This window comes from Molossus molossus, unplaced genomic scaffold (genome assembly GCF_014108415.1).
Source record: "Molossus molossus isolate mMolMol1 unplaced genomic scaffold, mMolMol1.p scaffold_m16_p_10, whole genome shotgun sequence".
Classification (NCBI taxonomy): domain Eukaryota; kingdom Metazoa; phylum Chordata; class Mammalia; order Chiroptera; family Molossidae; genus Molossus; species Molossus molossus.
In genome coordinates this window covers 53,829,856-53,848,563 of record NW_023425345.1, presented here as the reverse complement: position 1 = coordinate 53,848,563, position 18,708 = coordinate 53,829,856, and the positions used below count along the sequence as shown (strand labels likewise).

At 34.5% G+C, this 18,708-nt stretch overlaps 1 protein-coding gene across 1 annotated transcript in view; it reads left to right on the top strand.

The window, feature by feature from the left end:
- Positions 1 to 18,708, top strand: part of PTPRQ (protein tyrosine phosphatase receptor type Q) — a 213,784-nt gene that overhangs the window by 192,715 nt on the left and 2,361 nt on the right. Inside the window, exons 38-43 of the mRNA XM_036252356.1 lie at positions 171 to 261; positions 5,261 to 5,337; positions 12,834 to 12,968; positions 13,150 to 13,275; positions 14,093 to 14,241; positions 15,622 to 15,757. Of these exons, the coding sequence (XP_036108249.1) occupies positions 171 to 261; positions 5,261 to 5,337; positions 12,834 to 12,968; positions 13,150 to 13,275; positions 14,093 to 14,241; positions 15,622 to 15,757 (714 nt within the window). The remainder of the gene's footprint in view (positions 1 to 170; positions 262 to 5,260; positions 5,338 to 12,833; positions 12,969 to 13,149; positions 13,276 to 14,092; positions 14,242 to 15,621; positions 15,758 to 18,708) is intronic.

Here is an 18,708-nt window from a genome sequence, read left to right as displayed (position 1 = left end):
CATAAGTTCATTAAGGTCAATTTGACCTTGTTTCCACAGTTATGAGAAGTGTTTTCAATTTAAATATTTAAATAAAGAAGGGTTTAGAAGAAAGAATGGTTTTTTACTAAGTAGAATTTCTTGTTTACCTCTGAAACCAGTGTAAACTTTGCAATGCCTTCATTCCGCAGGAATTACCAAAGTTTCTTCAGGATCTTTCTTCAACGGATGCCGATCTGCCTTGGAACAGAGCAAAAAACCGCTTTCCAAACATAAAACCATGTATGTGCTCTTATTGTCTCTGGAAATGCTGTAAGATGACCATAAAATGCATCTTAGCATTTTTTATTTCTTAAATATATTTTATTGCATACTAACTAAATTATAATAATGCGTTTCGTTAGCAGCAACTTTCAAATTGTAGCTTTCTGCTCTGTTAACTTTATTAAAGTTAAGGTACATGGTTTTCAGCTTGTTCACACAAGGTTCATTTTATGCAGGTGCAAGAAACTAGAGACCTAATAGTTTCTCAGCTTTGTAATTTAACCCAAGTAACAAAACTCTCTAACACCTTCCTACAGACCTAGTTTTCCACTGAAAAGAGCAAGTTCACGTGTAACTAACTTTGTGCGTTAGTTTCCTTTAGGAGCATTGCAGTATTTTCTTAAGCAGGATTTACAAATTGGTTTTACAAATAAGACTGAGCTGTGCCTTACCATACTAAAAATGGCTTTGTTTTTCAGTCTATAAGAAAACACATACATATCATTGCATTAAGAATTAAAGGATAAACACAATATACATCTGTTAATAATAGCTATATGTTTGATGTTATATTTGTAACGTGTCTGCTATCTATATTCAATTTAATAACCTTTATATTATGAAATTAAAATGACATTTGTGAATATTTTCAATATTCAGTATTGTCAATATTTTTTCAGAATCTAAAGTTTTAGAATATTTTAATTTTAGAGTAAACATTATAATAATCTCTTTGTGCTGTGCCTTTTCAAAGCTATATTGGGGGAAATTCCATACTTAGAAATCAAATTTTTCTTTCTAAAATGACATTGGAATTAGAGAAGGATATAATCACAGAATGTAAAATCATAAAGTATATGGATAGGAAGAAATGGACCAAATTCTGATATTCTAGAACTAGAGGATAACTGAGACATGAAATAAAAAATTTAAGGAAATATGATATAGGAGGTAGTAGTAATCTAATGGAATCTGCTAATTCCCAAGAATTAGACTAGGATGAAAATACAAATAGCTTTAATCCTAAAATCCTTTCTGGAACAAAACAAATCACATGTAAATTACTTTAAGAGCAATTGACAAATAAGACATTATTGTAGGAAATAAAAAAATGTTTTATATTTGCAAATTTCTATGGCATAACCTTTCTGAACAGGCCCTTTCGTTTTCCCTGCAGAGAGTCCATCTGGATTAGATGCTTCATAAGTTTAAGAGATATGAAAATTCTCATATTTTTGTATTCATCAGTACCTAAATTTCTTCCAGACTATCTGTTTCATGCATACTTCGTGATATTCTGTTAAAATAAATACTATAGTCTGACTGAAGGACGGGTACTATGTAATATTTAATATTCATTTATAATTATATAGTTGGCTGAATTAATTTATTATATATCAATATATATAAAATAAGTAAATCAAATATGTCTAGCTAGTTGTCAAGGCTCAAAGAGTATCTAATTTAAATATGTAAAAATTTGAGGTGTTAGAGAGATTTTTTTTTTTATCCTCACCCGAAGACCTTTATGCATTTATCTTCAGATAAAGTGGGAGGGAGAGGGGGTAAGAGAGAGAGAAACATCGATGGGAGAGAGACACATCAACTGGTTGCCACCCACACTACCCAGCTGGGGCAGAGACAAACTGCAACTGAGGTATGTGTCCTTAGTGGGAACCAAATCTGGGACTCTCTGGTCCGCAGGCCGATGCTCTAACCGCTCAGCAATACTGGATAGGGCTAAAGAGATATTTTTAATATGTGAGATTTCAATCTTTTATTATTAAGATTTCACTATATTATTATCTGGATTCACATCATAGCTATAAAAAAATCAGACAGGACTAGCTGATTTCTTATAGGATGAAAAGAGAATAAGAATGGTTGATGAGACTAAATAAACAATCTTAAAACAACAAGAAGAACTGAGTACGATTACCCCAACTCTTCATTTCTGAGACTAAGACAAAAACAAAAATTGTTTATCATGGATTTATGTTGTAAATCAAGGATGTTCTGGAATATTAGAATGGGCATTTTATGCATTTTGTCTTTTCGAAAATCAAGTGAATAATGTACAATTGTCTTCTGCTTTCCTCTTAATGTCAATACTGAAGACCTGTGGTAATTTTTCAAACATATTACATCTATATTGAATAGCCTTTACTGGATTTGTAGGGGAAACTGTTTTCTTAACTGTCTTCTTAAAGAGTTGGAGGTCCTACAAGAAATAATTTTGTTAGGTAAAATTTTACATTTTTCAAGAATGTTATTAGAATAATTTATTAGTTCAACTAATACATGCTGCCTGCTGTATAGTAACAAAAATAACAACAACAAAAAAAAATTATGAACATGTGAGTTCTAATAGAACATCCTGGGTTTTGATCCTGTTTACCCATTAACTATCTTAGTGATTGGACATACTAGTTGTGGCCTCTATCTCTTAAGGTTATAATGAGGATCAGATGAAATAAACATGTAAATCACTTTACCTGGTAGTGGAACAAGGGAAACACTCAATAAATATTTAGTTCTTATGCTTATTTTAAAAACTGGTACCTTACTGAGTGACTAAGATTTAGTAATAGGCCTTTGTGGTCTATAGTCTGGGGTTCCCTAGCCTGGGTTAAAAGGCTAGTGGTAGACTCACAGCCACCACTATGTTCTGTACACCCTCCACTCCACCCACCCCACACACACAGAATAAGCAAATGAGATGTTTAGACTAAATATATTTCCCTGTTGTGCTCACAGAAAGCTGAAGAAACGTTTTTCCTCCTGCAGAGAATGAATTCATATTAATAGAATCTGAATTTTAGCCTGCGCCAGCTAAGTGAAGTGCATTGTTTCCCCTGAGTAATGTAGGAAGTAGGATTTCAAATATCACAGTGCATTTTAGAAGATATTAGCTTTCAGGGCTTTAAGATACTAGAATTAGCAACAAATACTTGCAGAAGAGATGTGCAAATCTCTGCTTGACAGGGCACCATGACCTTCAGAAGTGTTCCAACACTATGAATAAAAAATTTAACTTGTTGTTGACTCAGATAGTTATAAGCAGGCGTATCAAGTGAATAGAAGCCTCATGGCCTCCCTTCCTTAGCTGCAGGACTAGCCACACGTCATTACAATAGTTAGAGCATACCAAATTCAGAATCTTTGGAACATAATCATTAGCATGAATTTGTGAAAGCATTCCCCATCTCTAACTTTAAGCCCATTGGGCAAGTCTTTCATTACTAACAATATAGCAAGTCATTTTTAACATAAAACATGTGCTCACGTTTTAAGAATATGAGAAAATGTATTGAATGCTTACTATAAGCTTTCATATAAGTTTTCCTCAAGGGGATTCTACAAAATAAATATTATATCTATATATTATAGCTGAGGTAATAAAGAAGCATGGTAGTAGATCATCTGGAATTCAAACCCAAACTCATTTATCTATTTTTCCTCCACTATTGAGTACCTTCCCAATGAGGTTAAAAAAATCCTTCAAAATAAATATTTAGTAATAGATATGTTATTTTACCATTTTATGTCTAGTTAAAATTAGCACTAGACATTGTAATTATAATACCAACTTGGTAAAAAAATCCTCAGGGAAAAAAATCTAATATTTTGAAGATATTAAATAGGTGTTATCTATATTTTCCAGATCTTAAAATATTCTAATGAATAAAATTTGAATGTTGATGTTATATATAGAATAGGCAAATAAATTAATAGAAGAGAATAAATACTCCTGATATAAACATAAAATATAGAAAAATCTAGTGTACGATTAAAGAGACATTTTGAATAAGAAGGGGAAGAGTGGAATGTTAAAAAATTGGGACTATTTGTTGCTTCAAATGGCAACAAGCAAACAAACAATAAAGGATAGATTTTACCTCATTCTGTAAAATAAATAAATAAATCTCAATGGATTAAATATTGAAATACTTAAAAGCAGAAAAGCGCATTAAAATTGCAGAAGAAACTATGAATGAATTTGTGAAAATAAGAATATTGCTGGCAAACACTGTTGCATGAATGATTCAAAAAGCTATAATGAAGCCATAATGAAAAGAAATGAGAAATTTGTTTACAAAAGAATCGATTTAGTGTATGGTAAGGTAGTTAGCTAGATTGATAGACAGAGTCAAAGACAAATTACAAACTAGGAAGAAAAGTTTAATACATACTATAGTAGGCCACATATAACCTTTGTTTTTAGCATAAAGTATTTTTTAAAATAGAAAATGGTATAGTATGAAAAGGAAATTAATAGAAAAGGTATTTATAATGTCCAATAAATAAACAAAGCTCAATTTTACTTACAGTGAAGGAGATCAAAATAAATACTATCAGATATCAATTTATATTATCAAAAGACCATAAATTAAAATGTTAGATAAGATCCTGTGATAGTGAAAGTAAGAGGAAACAGAATTGTTTGAACATCTTTGTTCAGAGTACGAAATGGTATAATTATAGAACAATTTGGGAACATCTTTCAAAATTTGAAATGCACAATATTATTTGGGGAATTTTGTTGCTGGTAATGTACAAATACTTTCCAACATACGTGCAGAAAGTTCATTTATGATTATATAGCATTTTATAAAACAAAATGAGATTAATTCAAATCTTTAAACATGATATATTCAAACAATGAAATATTACATAGCTTTTTAAAATAATGAGCTAGATATCTTTGTTTATGTTGATAGGGAATGATACAGGTAAATGAAACAAGTAATTTGCAGAATATAGTGTATATCATCCCATTTGTGACTAATTTTTTGTGAGCATGTTGAGAAAATTCTGGAAACATATACAAGGACATATTAATAGCCATTGTCTCTAGGTAATGAAAATATGGGATAAGAGGGAGCTTCTACTTTAGTTTTACACTCATCTATAATGTTGAATGTTATACTATAAAGTTCTTTGTATTACATTTATAGTAAAAAAGTAGTAGCCATTTAAAATTGAATTAGCATTGATTTCTTTTTTTTTTCTCTAGATAATAATAACAGAGTGAAGCTGATAGCTGATGCTAGTATTCCAGGATCAGATTATATTAATGCCAGCTATGTTTCTGTAAGTTGCTATTTTTATATTTTTATAAAACACAAATACTGAAATGATATTACTCTTCCAACTATTTAAAGCAACAAATTTTTTACAACCTCATTGGATCTTGATGTGCCTGTTCCCTACAACTATGAACCTCATCTTATAGATGGGGAGACAGAGGCTCCTAATAGAGAGTTTAACCTACAATCATTTCACTAAGTGGCAGATATACAACCTCAGGTTAGATATATGCTTGTCTTTTTACTATTTCATTTGCTTTTTCAATGTGTTCTCTGTATACATTGAGGCCTACCATTTTCTCTTTCAAAAAAATAAGTCACATGGACACTCATGTCCATATAATATAACAATTTATTATGCTTTTCTTCCCTTCTAGATTTGTGGTCCTTCATGGGAAAAATGATGCCATGTTCTTTGTTCTATCTCCAGCTACTTGTAGAATGTGAACTCTATTGTAGCTATTCAATAAACCTATCTTCAATGAACCAACATCAGGCAATTGTGACATGCCTAATATACAGTCTTGCACAGACAATAAGTGCTCGCTGAACTGGACTGAAATGCAATGAAACCAAGTTGTTTTAGGGATCTCTCCTTCTCATTCTCCATTGCTCTTTTTGTCTGTCAATGTTCATCACTATCATGGGTTCATAGGAAACTTATATGCACCCAAGATGTCCACTTGAGTTGACACAACCATGAAGCCTCAGAGTAGAATTGCCCTTGTGGTTCACTCAACAATTCACTTTGGAACTCTTTCTTTAAAATTCCTAATAATTAGATGTTAGCCTCTCTTGAAACCAATTCATCCACTTCTTTGCATAGTATTCCATTGTGTAAATGGACTACAGCTATTTTATCCACTCGTCTACTGATGGACACTTGAACTGTTTCCAGATCTTAGCTATTGTAAATAGTGCAGCTATGAACATAGGGGTGCATATATTTTTTTCTGATTGGTGTTTCAGGCTTTCTAGGATATATTTCTAGAAGTGGAATCACTGAGTCAAATGGCAGTTTTTTTTTTTTAATTTTTTGAGGAAGCACCATCTTGTTTTCCATAGTGGCTGCACCAGACTGCAATCTTACCAGCAGTGTACTAGAGTCCCTTTTTCTCTCCATCCTTGCCAGCACTTGTTTGATGATTTGTTGATGGCAGCCATTCTGGCAGATGTGAGGGTATACCTCATAGTTGTTTTAATTTTCATCTCTCTGATGATTTGTGACGATTAGCATTTTTTCATGTCTCTTGGCCATTTGTATGTCCTGTTTGGAGAAGTGTCTGTTCAGGTTTTTTGCCCATTTTTAAAAATAAGATTGTTTATCTTCCTTTTGTTAAGTCGTGTGAGTACTTTATGTATTTTGGATATTAACCCCTTATCTGATGTATCATTGGAAAATATGGTCTCCCATACAGTGGGTTCCCTTTTTATTTTGATGCTGGTTTCTTTTGCCGTGCAGAAGCTTTTTAGTTTGATGTAGCCCCATTTATTAATTTTTTCCTTTGTTTCTCTTGCCTTTGGTGATGTATCAGTGAAAATTCTGCTACGTGTGAGGTCTGAGATTTTGCTAGTTACATCTTCTTCTAGAATTTTTATGGATTCATGAGTTACAGTTAAGTCTTTTGCCCATTTTGAGTTTATCTTTGTGTATGGTGTAAGTTGGTAGACTAGTTTCATTTTTTTGCATACACCTGTCCAATTTTCCAACACTATTTATTGAAGAAACTTTCTTTACTTCATTGTATGCTTTTACTTCCTTTCTCAAATATTAACTGAGCATAATAGGCACAGCAATCTTGAAAAACAAGAACAAAGTTAGAAGGATCACAATACTGGATATCAGGTTATACAAAATCATTGTAATCAAAACAGCCTGGTACTGGCAAAAGAACAGGTATATAGATCAATAGAGCAGAACAGAGAACCCAGAAAACAACTCAAGATATTATGCTCCCATAAGTCTTTTATCATTGTCTTATTCATAGGTCTTCTCACCCAGGCCTGCCATTCCCTTTAGTCCCACTGGGGCTCTGCGTATGTGATGCTCTGTCCTTTCCCCGATATCAAACATAAAGGCCCTGTGTCCCATTCGCTCTAAGACTCTGTTCGGGGAGACAATTCATTCTAATTTCTATATTGGTTGACAGTCACTCCAAAATTACAATCATATATTTAATCTTATTGTGAAAGGAATGAATAATGGGAGAATTTAAGATTTTTTAATATGGGAAGTGATATGTTGGAGAAGTTAATGCATCCTTGGAATTTTATCCTTTTTAATACTAGAACTTTACATATGTATTGAAAAAACACACACATTTACTATTGTGATAGCATACTTCATTTATTAATGTAATTCTCCTTTAAAGATATTGGTGAAATTCTGTGCTTACTATTTCTCAGTGTACACTAAACTCTATAGCATGTTAAAATTTTATTTTGATTTACAAAATGATGCATATATACATTCATGTATTTAAATTTCACCAGTGATTCTAATGATAGGTCTTGTGAAACAATAGAACAGGACAAAGGCAAATAATTGTATCAGCAACCTATTGATTTGTACCATTTTTAAATTTACCAATACATAGATACAAATTAATAGCTCACCTCCTCTAATGTTCAACCAGATATGGGGTGACAGTATAAGATATTAATATGATTAGGAAGGAAACCAGACAGTTTCTGTGGGTGTGACAAAATCACACAGGTGACATAGCAAAGGAATATTCCTGAATCCCCATTACAAACTCTAAATATTATAGGTTGTCAGGAGTCCACCATCAGAAGATGATAATGCGAGATGAGCAATAACTTAAGAAGTCTGAATATATCTACATTCTGCTGTAATCAAGTGATATTGTAATGTAAATCTTACGACAAGGTCACTGTGACCTAAGTGCAATGACATACATGATCATTACTGAATGGCACGGTAATCAGGCACAAACGGAATGCACATCAAGGCGGGTCTCAGTATTGCAGTGGGCAGTACACAGGGTGGGGCAAAAGTAGGTTTCCAGTTGTTTGTATGGAAAATAATACAATAATAAATAAGCCATAATACAAGAATAAACTCTGTGTTTTGCATACCCTCAACCATAAACCTACTTTTGCCCAACCCTGTATTGTATTGCTCTTCCTTTTCAGGGAAATCTCTTTTGCTTGAGATGCTAGGACTACTTGGGAATAGACAAAGCCATGACTCTGTAATGGCCCTCATTTATCCATCTCCAAATTCAGGCAGCCTTCACATCAGAAAGAATATCTGACACCTCAATTTCTCCCCACTCCCCATTTTAATTCCATGACACCTCCATCTGAACAATTGTCTCAGGAGCAAAAGACAAAGTCGATCTACAGATAGATTCTGGACTCCTATTTCTTCAGAAGCTAGAGGAAAAGGGAGGAGAACTATAAACAGGGAAGAAAGCAAAATAACTAATATTCAGATGGAACAGCAAAAAATGAAACCTGGGGAAGGGAAAGGAGAGGGCCAGCGAGTGCTCTGAGGGATGTACTTTAAGATTGGAAAACACCAGGTCCAGGTCTATAACTAGATTAATATGTCATCAACATGTATATCTCTCTGCCCTTGACTGTTCTAGGGAATCATGCTCCTGGAGCTAGGATTCACAGAGAGCTTGGCAATTTTTATTAAGAATGGACTTTGGGATGCCCTGGCCAGGTGCCTTGGTTGATTGGAACATCATCCCATATACCAAAGGTTTCAGGTTTGATTCCCAGTCTGTGCACATATCTAGGTTGCAGGTTCAATACACAAATGAGACATGATCAATGTTTCTCTCTCACATCTATGTTTCTCTCTCTCTCTCTTTCTCCCTTCCTCTCTCTAAACGTATCTTCCAGTGAGGATTAAGAGAGAAAAAAAAGATTGACTATGGGATAAAGGCAGGAAAAGAGATACTGCATTCCTGTCAACAGCCACTATATATACAAATGAGTTTAGCAATATTTTCAAGGGAGTTAACAATAGGAACATTATGTAATAGGACAAGAGGAAGGAGTCAAATCCTCAAAATTATCTATCCTGTCAACCAGATCCCTAAAATGACACTAACTTGAGAATAACTTTTACCATTATTAGAGACGAAAAGTTATGCAAAAAAAGGCATTAAAATGTGTTCCCATTTTGATAGAATATTATAGTACTTAAAGGACATCGAGTCCCTGAAAAAGCGAAATGGAGAAACATTTAAAACATGATCAATTACAATTAATTATACCCACCCTTGAAATACTTTTTTCTTCGGGCTTCTGGACAGCATTTTCTCAGTTTTCCATCTACAGCTTATCGACTCATTTATCTCAGTCTCGTGGGTTCTCTCTTATCTCCTCACCTATCAAACATTGAAAGTATCTATAGCCAATCCTTGAATTTAGTTCCTTTCCAAACTCATTTCCTTGGTAATCTCATCCAGTCTCATGATTTTAAGTAAGATCTATGTGCTGATTGCTTTCAAAGGTATGCATGCTTCTAGTTGAACTTCTTCAATTCCAAACTCTCATACCCAAGTGTCTTCATGACATACCCACTTGAATATGTAATCGGGATTTCCAGTTTAATATGCTCATAATGAATTCCTAATTTTCCCTTCAAATCTGCTCATCCTGAAGGCTTCCCCATCTTCCTTTGGAGTCTTTATTGATTCCTCTGTTTTTCTTATATCCAACATCCAATCACACAAATGTGGTTGGCTCGCCCTGGCCAGTTTGGCTCAGTGGTTAAAGCGTCGGCCTGCGGTACAGAGAGACCCGGGTTCGGTTCCCGCTAAGGGCACGTACTTCGGTTGCAGTTTGTCCCCGGCCCTGGTTGGTCGTGCGGGTGGCAGCCACTCGATGTGTCCCTTCACGTCGATGTTTCTCTCTCTCTCTCCCTTCCTCTCTCTCCCTCCCACTCTATCTGTACAAAAAATGGAAAAATATCCTCGGGTGAGGATAAAAAAAAAAAAAACAAATGTGGTTGGCTCGTCTTCAAAATATATCCAGATCTTATCACTTTTCACCATCTCCATTGCTATCACTCAGCTACCCATTCTCCCTTCACCTTTAACCCCCTATAGGTTAGTCTTACAGAAACCAGAGTGAAACTGATAAACCATACACTCTGTATATTTATAAACTTTCTATTGTGTTCTGTATCATTTATAGTAGAAACTACACTTTTTTTTTTACCTAAAAAAACCTAAAGCATCTTTATCCTCCCTCCCCGGTTCGTTCTAATGTCATCACCTAATTCTGTCCCCCGTCATGTACTCCACTGCAGCCACTTGCCATTCATAGAACAATCTAGACCCTTCTTTCCTTTAATACTGTTACACTTGACTTTTTTTCCTAAGAACACTGTCCCCCCAAATAATGCAGGGCTTACTTTCTTTCTTTACGATGTCACCAATGAGTCTGAACACTACTTTCTCATAGCATGTATCACTTTTAAAACGTTTATGCCTTTTGCTTATGTAGTAGACGTATTAATAGGCTTACTGTATTTCCCCTAACTAGAATGTAAGATACATGAGGTTAGGAATTTTAGCATCTTTTGTCAGTGATGAATCCTCAGCTCCTAGAACAGTGCCTGACACATAGTAGGCACTCAGATATTATTTGAATGCAAGAATGTGCATATTTAAAAAAAAAAAAAAACTGTGGAGAAATTGACTAAAACATTACGGGTTCTTCATTCTGGAGAGTGAGATTTTGGGTGAATTCTTCATTCTATTATATTTTCTGTATTTTCCAAACATTATATACTGAATATATATTGCTTCTTTTAGACTTAAAAAAACCTCTTACAATGTAAAATAATTTAACAGTCATGTTTATTTCAACTGAGACTGGAAAAACAGAAATGCTTTAATATATATAATGTGTTTAAGAGACTCAAAGTTTTATCCCAGAGACTATCACTGGCTAGCAGTGTGATTTGGGAAAATCACCTAAAGTACTTCATTATTCTTTCAAGTAAAATATGTATTATTCTTATATAATACTATATTCTCTAACTACTGAAATAATTGTAATTTAAAAATAAAATTTACCTTTTATTCTTATTTATTTAAATATTTGATGTTTGGAATAGATGTAATTCCATTACTACCTTTTTATTTATATAGTACCTTTCTTTAAGAAAAATCCACAGAGCCCAGCCAATGTGACTCAGTGGTTGACCATCGACCCATGTACCAAGAGGTCGCCGGTTTGATTCCCAGTCAGGGCACATGCCCAGGTTGTGGACCAAATCCCCAGTGCAGGGCATGCAGGAGGTGACCGATCCATGTTCTCTCTCATCAATGTTTCTATCTCTCTCTCCCTCTCTCTTCCTATCTCTCTCTGAAAATCAATAAAGAAAAAAACATGTTTAAAGGAAATGAAAAATGCACAGATACAGCTCACATTGCATGCCTACTTTCCAGGTGAATGGACCAAGATTTAGAAAAATTTGATAAAATATGTAAGAGCTGTTGTGACAGACTAGAAACATATCTCAGATCTTATATTAGCTAAATAATCCTTCATATTACCCCACATTACTCTTTTCTTTCCTTCATTTTTATTTTTATTTTCTATTTTTTTCAATTTCAGTTTCCATTCAATATTATTTTGTATTAGTTTCAAGTATACAGCATTGTGCTTAGCCATCACGTCTTTAAAAGTGTTCTGCCTGATATTCCAGTACCCACCTGACACCATACATAGTTGTTACACTATTATTAACTATGTTTCCTGAGCTGTACTTTACATCCCCATGACTATTTTATAACTGCCAATCTGTGTTTCTCAATCCCTTCACCTTTTGCATCCTGTCTCCCAAACCCCCTTCCCTGTGGCAACCATTAGTCTGTTCTCTGTATCTGCACCCCACAGTGCTCCTGGTTCAGAGCCCTGGAGAGTAAATATTAATGCCACAGTTTCAGTAGAGAAGTCATTTCTTGGAGGAAGAGTATGAAAATATCTGCAAAACCCATTGGTATATAACAAAAACAATGGAGTGGGTAAGGGCACTGGCTCTGGACTTGTACCAACTGTGAGACCTTGAGCAAATTCACATATCTAAGCTTCAGTATCTTCATCTATAAAGTGAGGTAATAATAGTACTAATTCAAAAAAGTTTTACAAGAAATAAATTAATCAAAATATTAACTATAAATTGCTTAGTATATTGTTTAGCTTCATGTAAACATTTCATTAAGGTCAATATCATCACTGGGTTTTTTTTCATGTAGTCCTTAATGTCTTATTGAAAAGTTAGAAATGAAGTTTAAGAATAATTAGTTGCATATCATATCACATAGTGAGGTTAAAATTAGATGTTGGAAATTTTTAGTATTTAATGTTATTTAGCATTCAAAGTGTACACTATTTAAGAATATTAGATTATTTTACAACTAGTATATTTTTTGTATACTGATCAATAACAAAAAACTATTATATATATGTGAATATTAATACAGTGTTGTATTTATATCCTTCTAGGGTTACTTATGTCCAAATGAATTTATTGCTACTCAAGGCCCATTACCAGGAACAGTTGGGGATTTTTGGAGAATGGTCTGGGAAACCAGAGCCAAAACATTAGTAATGCTAACACAGTGTTTTGAAAAAGGGCGGGTAAGCTTTTTGAAAATCTTTTCACGAAATGTTTTACAATTGTGCTAATATATGTGTGACAATTTCAGCTAATACTGTGAATCATCAATAACTTGGAAGGCAGTTTAACTAAGTAGCAATAACTGTCATATATATACATATAACAGCGGTTCTTTTGACTGGTGATTTTCTTTGAATACAGATCAGATGCCATCAGTATTGGCCAGAGGACAACAAACCAGTTACCGTGTTTGGAGATATAGTGATTACAAAGCTATTGGAGGATGTTCAAATAGATTGGACCATCAGGGATCTGAAAATTGAAAGGGTAAAAAATGGCGGGGGCAGGAACATATAGCAAATATGATTTTTTTAAATGTGTAAAATAAAATAAATTCCTAGAACTATCCCTTGCCATGATACCTTTAAGTTAACAATGCTTTCCTATTATTTTCTTAAACAGAAGGTTTGTACTGTTATCTGACTGTGCTATCTATGTCACTGTGTTTGAATTCCAGATCATGTGGTAAAAGTTTATATGAACCAGTTAGCATCAAATTCTTAGGTAGACAAGGGAAGAAAAGGAGGAAACAAGTAGATCAATAGATTTGTTTTATTTGATAAAGAAACTATAACATTTGACTTAAAACACAAATTTCCCGAATCACTCATCTCTATCTACAGTCAATACAGAAGCGATACTGTGGGATCCCACTTATCAGTTTATAGAAATATCTATATACGTAGAAAATAATAAAAGGATCTTGATACTTTCTGATATTACCAGATACTCAATACCTGTATTTTGGATAATTGGTATTCAATGTGTTTATTTAAGTTTGGGATCAAAATTGTTCCAAAATCTACTATTCCAATGCTACAAAATGTTGCTACATTTGAATATAAATACTCTATATTATCATCTCTTTACAAGCTTTCTTATTGTTTCTATTCATACTGAAAGGCAATTTTCTTTATGGCAACAGCAATAAAAGACCTTTGTTATAGGATAAATAAAAACAGTTTTTCTGTTTGGTAAACAGTAATTTTTAAAAGATCACCTTCAAAAGACAGCGGCTATCTTCAACCTTTATTGTGTACTTAAATAATTGTATTATGCTTCTTCAATCTGCCACTTTGTTTAGCATGGGGATTGCATGACTGTTCGACAGTGTAACTTTACTGCATGGCCTGAGCATGGGGTTCCTGAAAACAGTACCCCACTAGTGCACTTTGTGAAGCTGGTTCGAGCAAGCAGAGCGCATGACACCACACCTATGATTGTTCACTGCAGGTAAGAAAGATATATTATTAGAACCTTATATGAGACACTATAAAGTTTTTAAACTCAATGTCATCTTTTTATCATCATGATACCATTGATTATTTTTCTGGCAGAAGTTCATGCAAATTCATTCTAGATTTTACTTTTCAAATATTTTACTGGCTATACTAAAGATGTAGCTTTATAAAAGCTCAGATGGCAGAAACAAAATGAGTGATAAACATCTCTAAAAGATATATATACACACACACACACAAAAATATATATATCCCAGTAGAGGACTTTCCCTGAATTCTTGACTGTTTATGCCTTTATAGGCCTTTTAAAAATTAAAACTATAGACTATCATTAATGTATAAGTGTTTGTGTGTGTATGTGTAAGATTTTATGAATTCTATGAGTAAACATCTGATCTTTTTTTAATTTCAATTGATATTAGTATACTATTATAAATTAAACATTTCTTGTAAAAGCACATTTTTAGATTGGAGTTACAAAAGATAATGAAAAGAAAATGAAGACCATTTTAAGTGACCAACCCAAGTTTAATTCAAATTTTTACAAAGTTTTAACTACTCAGATGTCTTCCTTTGACCAGAGCCTCTGAACGTGATTAATTAAATATGAGTATAAATTGAGTTTTTTTCCCCTTCATTATTTTTTATTGTTGAAAGTATTACAGATATCCCCCCTGGTATCCCACACTGACCCCCTTCCTTCCCACTGCCACCCCCTCCTACCTTCCCCAACCTGATGTCTGTGTCCACTGGTTGTGCATATATGCATATAAGTTCTTTGGTTTATCTCTTCCCACCCTTCCAAACTCCATCCCTCTGAGATTTGTCAGTCTGTTTCCTAATTCTATGACTCTGGATCTATTTTGATCGACAGCTTAATTTTATTATTTGTAGGAAGTAAAAAATTTCTACAGAAAAAAATAAAAACACATGAGAAAATTTTCAACGTCATGCAGAGGAATGCTATATGGGCTAAATATTTGACATTTTTTTTATATTTAGCATTTCTATTGGTAACCAAAAATATGTTCAATATAAAGCTTCTGGTGTTAAGAATTTTTAACCATTTTTAAAAATCTGTTGCATACTTCTCTAACGACAACCTGTAAAATATTATGAAAGGAGAAGGAGTGTTACTTGTTTTTTAGAAAACTCAAATATTTGATAGATTATTAATAATAATCATCTTGCCCTATCTAAACACCCTTGGTAACAATATAAATTCAAAGAAACTCCAAAAAAAACCCACCCGTACCGCCTAATAAAAAAGACACGGTTTAGAATGTATTGCTATCAGCACATTTCCTTCATCACCACCAACACAAGCCACCTTTGACTGAATAATGTTTCTGTTGTTTCACTCTTGCTGCAGTGCTGGCGTTGGGAGAACTGGAGTTTTTATTGCTCTGGACCACTTAACGCAACATATCAATGATCACGACTTCGTGGATATATACGGACTCGTAGCTGAACTGAGAAGTGAAAGAATGTGCATGGTACAGAACCTGGTAAGATCTAAGACCGAGGCAGTGTCAACCACGGAATTTCTCCGTGGGAGGATCTCAGTGCAGCCATGGTAGGAGGTGGATTTGAAACTGTCTTTGAATTGCAAACACTCTCTTTTCCTACACTCTAAACCTCCCTGGGGAGCGGGGAGGGCAGCTGATGGAGATCGGAGGAGAACTAAAGCCCAAGTGCCACAGCCGTTCTTCAACCAAGTTACTTTACTGCTCATCATAACTTGTTTATACTTATAAGCATATAGGAAATAATTTATAAAATTGACTTGTTTTTAGCTTTAAGCAAGTTTGAGGAACTTAGAAAATGAATCAAATCAATCTCTTTTGTAAACATTCTTAAAGTTATAATAGGGAAGAAGTTTAAAATATGGACTGTTTGAGGTTCTAGATATTTATTTCACTCATCCATATTTATCTCTATTGCATATTAGTACCAATGATGTTCATGATAGTATATATAAACTAACAGTGAGCTTTTGCTTTGTTGTTTTGGTTTGGGAGTAAAAATATTTCTACAGTGTACAGATTTTTCTTTAACAAAAATAATCACATACTGTAATGGTAATGAGACTAACAACCCCCTATGAAGTGTCTAGTGGGTTCCAAGTGCTATACTAGATTCTTTACATGTATTATCTTATTTAATCCTTTATGTGTAAAGTTGGTCCGACAAAACTAGTCAACAGACTAAGTACTATTGGCTCTGCTTCACAAACAAGGAAGCAGGTATTCCAAGCAGCGAGGTGATATTCTAAGATTATGCTATTCATAACTGTCAGAGCCAAATGCCAACCCAAGTCTAACTATAATGTACAAGATGTTCCCATCTGTATCTTTGGATTGCTACACAAGTAGAGATTTTCTCAAAGTAAATACACAGATCTGTTCTAACAGTATTTTCCAAGGTACAAAACCATGAGTGGCATCACAGTTGTTAAAAGTGTGAGAAAACAGGTTCTTTGCTAAAATAAGTTTGAGAAAGAAGTTAAACTGATTTTCTTACCATTTCTTAGAGTTTCTATACTAATGCACACTGAAAATGGCAAATGCAGGACCCTTATGGACAACACTTCCTAAACGTATGTGATTGTGAAATCCTTAAACATTTTTTGACTTCAGGACTTATAATGCCATGTCATGGAACATTAATGTTTTTAGCAAGATGTTGCTCCAAACCAGAGACATCCAGCTTTTTTGGAGTGCACATCCCTTTCAGGAAAATGTTTGCATGTTCAACTCCAATACATATGTATTTGTTTTTTAAAGGTAGATTGTACAATTATGTAAATTATTAAACATATAAAATGAGAAATAAAAAAATAAGACATTAATAATATTTTGAAAACCTTGCTAACCGTGATGGCTTCATGTTATTAGGTATTTTTAAAAGATGAAATAGATACTTAGCACAGGCTAACTCTGTTTTGATTGTGGTTTTAAATACATATTTTAAATTGTTTCTAATTTTTTAGGATTAATCTAGCTTACTAAGAGGATTACTCTAGGAGTACAAAGAAAGTCACCCCTGCCAGTATCTTGTCATTTATTTGGGCTTCCATGACAAATATCTACAATCTCTTTGTAGTGATCTTTTTAAGCCACATCAATTCTCCGCTGGCTAGGTAACACTAGGTAGAGTAATCCGTATCCATTCGTTGATATGCTGAGAGGGAACAAATGAGTGAAGTGTGACCCTGCTCTCGGGATACTTCATAAACCGGAGATGCCTTGTGACCAGGCTGGCTTCACAGGTATGCAGACCTGTGCAGTCTCTCCGTTCCCCACACTCAAAAGGCCTTGCATCCGGTTTCACGTTTGCCGTCACTGTCTTGAACATCTTTAATAATTTTTGAGGAAGAAAACATACATTTTTATTTTGCAGTGGGCTCTGCAAATTATGTAACTGATTCTTATCCAGGGCTTTTGTAAGGGCTCCTATATCAAACCAATTATTAGCTGTTACTAAAACTCCTTTTTTTTTCTTATTTTTAGTGAACAGTGAGGATAAATAGAAAGCTGATTTTCTTCCCATGTGCTTGGATGCATGCATGTGCACTGGGGATCGGTGCTCTTGACATTGATTGGTACTGCTTGGCTCTCTGGATAGAAGAGTGTGGGACTGATTGGGATAGAGGCTAGAGTTAATCTTCAAATAATAAAAGTTGAAACAAATTGTGCCACACTCTACAACTTTGTAGAACTGAACTTTGTAAAGAGTGTGTTCAAGAATGCCTGTTAATTTTATACAATTTAGTATTCAATATATGCTATCGTCTTCAGACATTATGCCTGTGTAGCCAGCTAGAGCGAAATGCTACAGTTGGGAAGGGGGTGGAAAGAGCATGCATTTTGGAGCCAGAGAACTGAGTTCAGAATCCAGCCCTGCTAATTGCTGGCTCTGTGCCTTTGTGTAATTAACTGCTCTGAGCTAATTCTCTGTTGTAAAATAACAATCTTTTCACAAGATTGTTGTCACTATTAATAAGAGATGGTATCTGGAACCCCAAGCACGCAGCTAATGCCCAGCGTGCAGTGAATGTGACAAGACACTGCGAGTCCCTCCTGCTGAAAAGCTGGTACTCCGAAGCTCTCTTTCACCCCATTTCATTCCCGGGAATTTTACTCTTGACAGTCCTTTCCCTATGACGCAAAAAGAAAAAATGGAGAATGACCACACCTTGGCTCCAGTCCTTACAAACCAGCATTGCCTTGCACAAGAGTGGTTTCTTACTTTCCTCTGATGCACTTGGGAGTGACTCCAGTTTCCATGAAGAATGCTCGCGTCTCAGCACGCATTACAGTAGCCGTGGGCAGGGGTGGAGGATGGAACCTCAGCAAAGTCTTTCCACTAAAAAGCGCCAGAGGGGCATGGCCCAGACCCAGGACAGAGCTGTCTTTCACTGCCCACCAAAACAATCCATAGCAGCCGTGAGGGATTT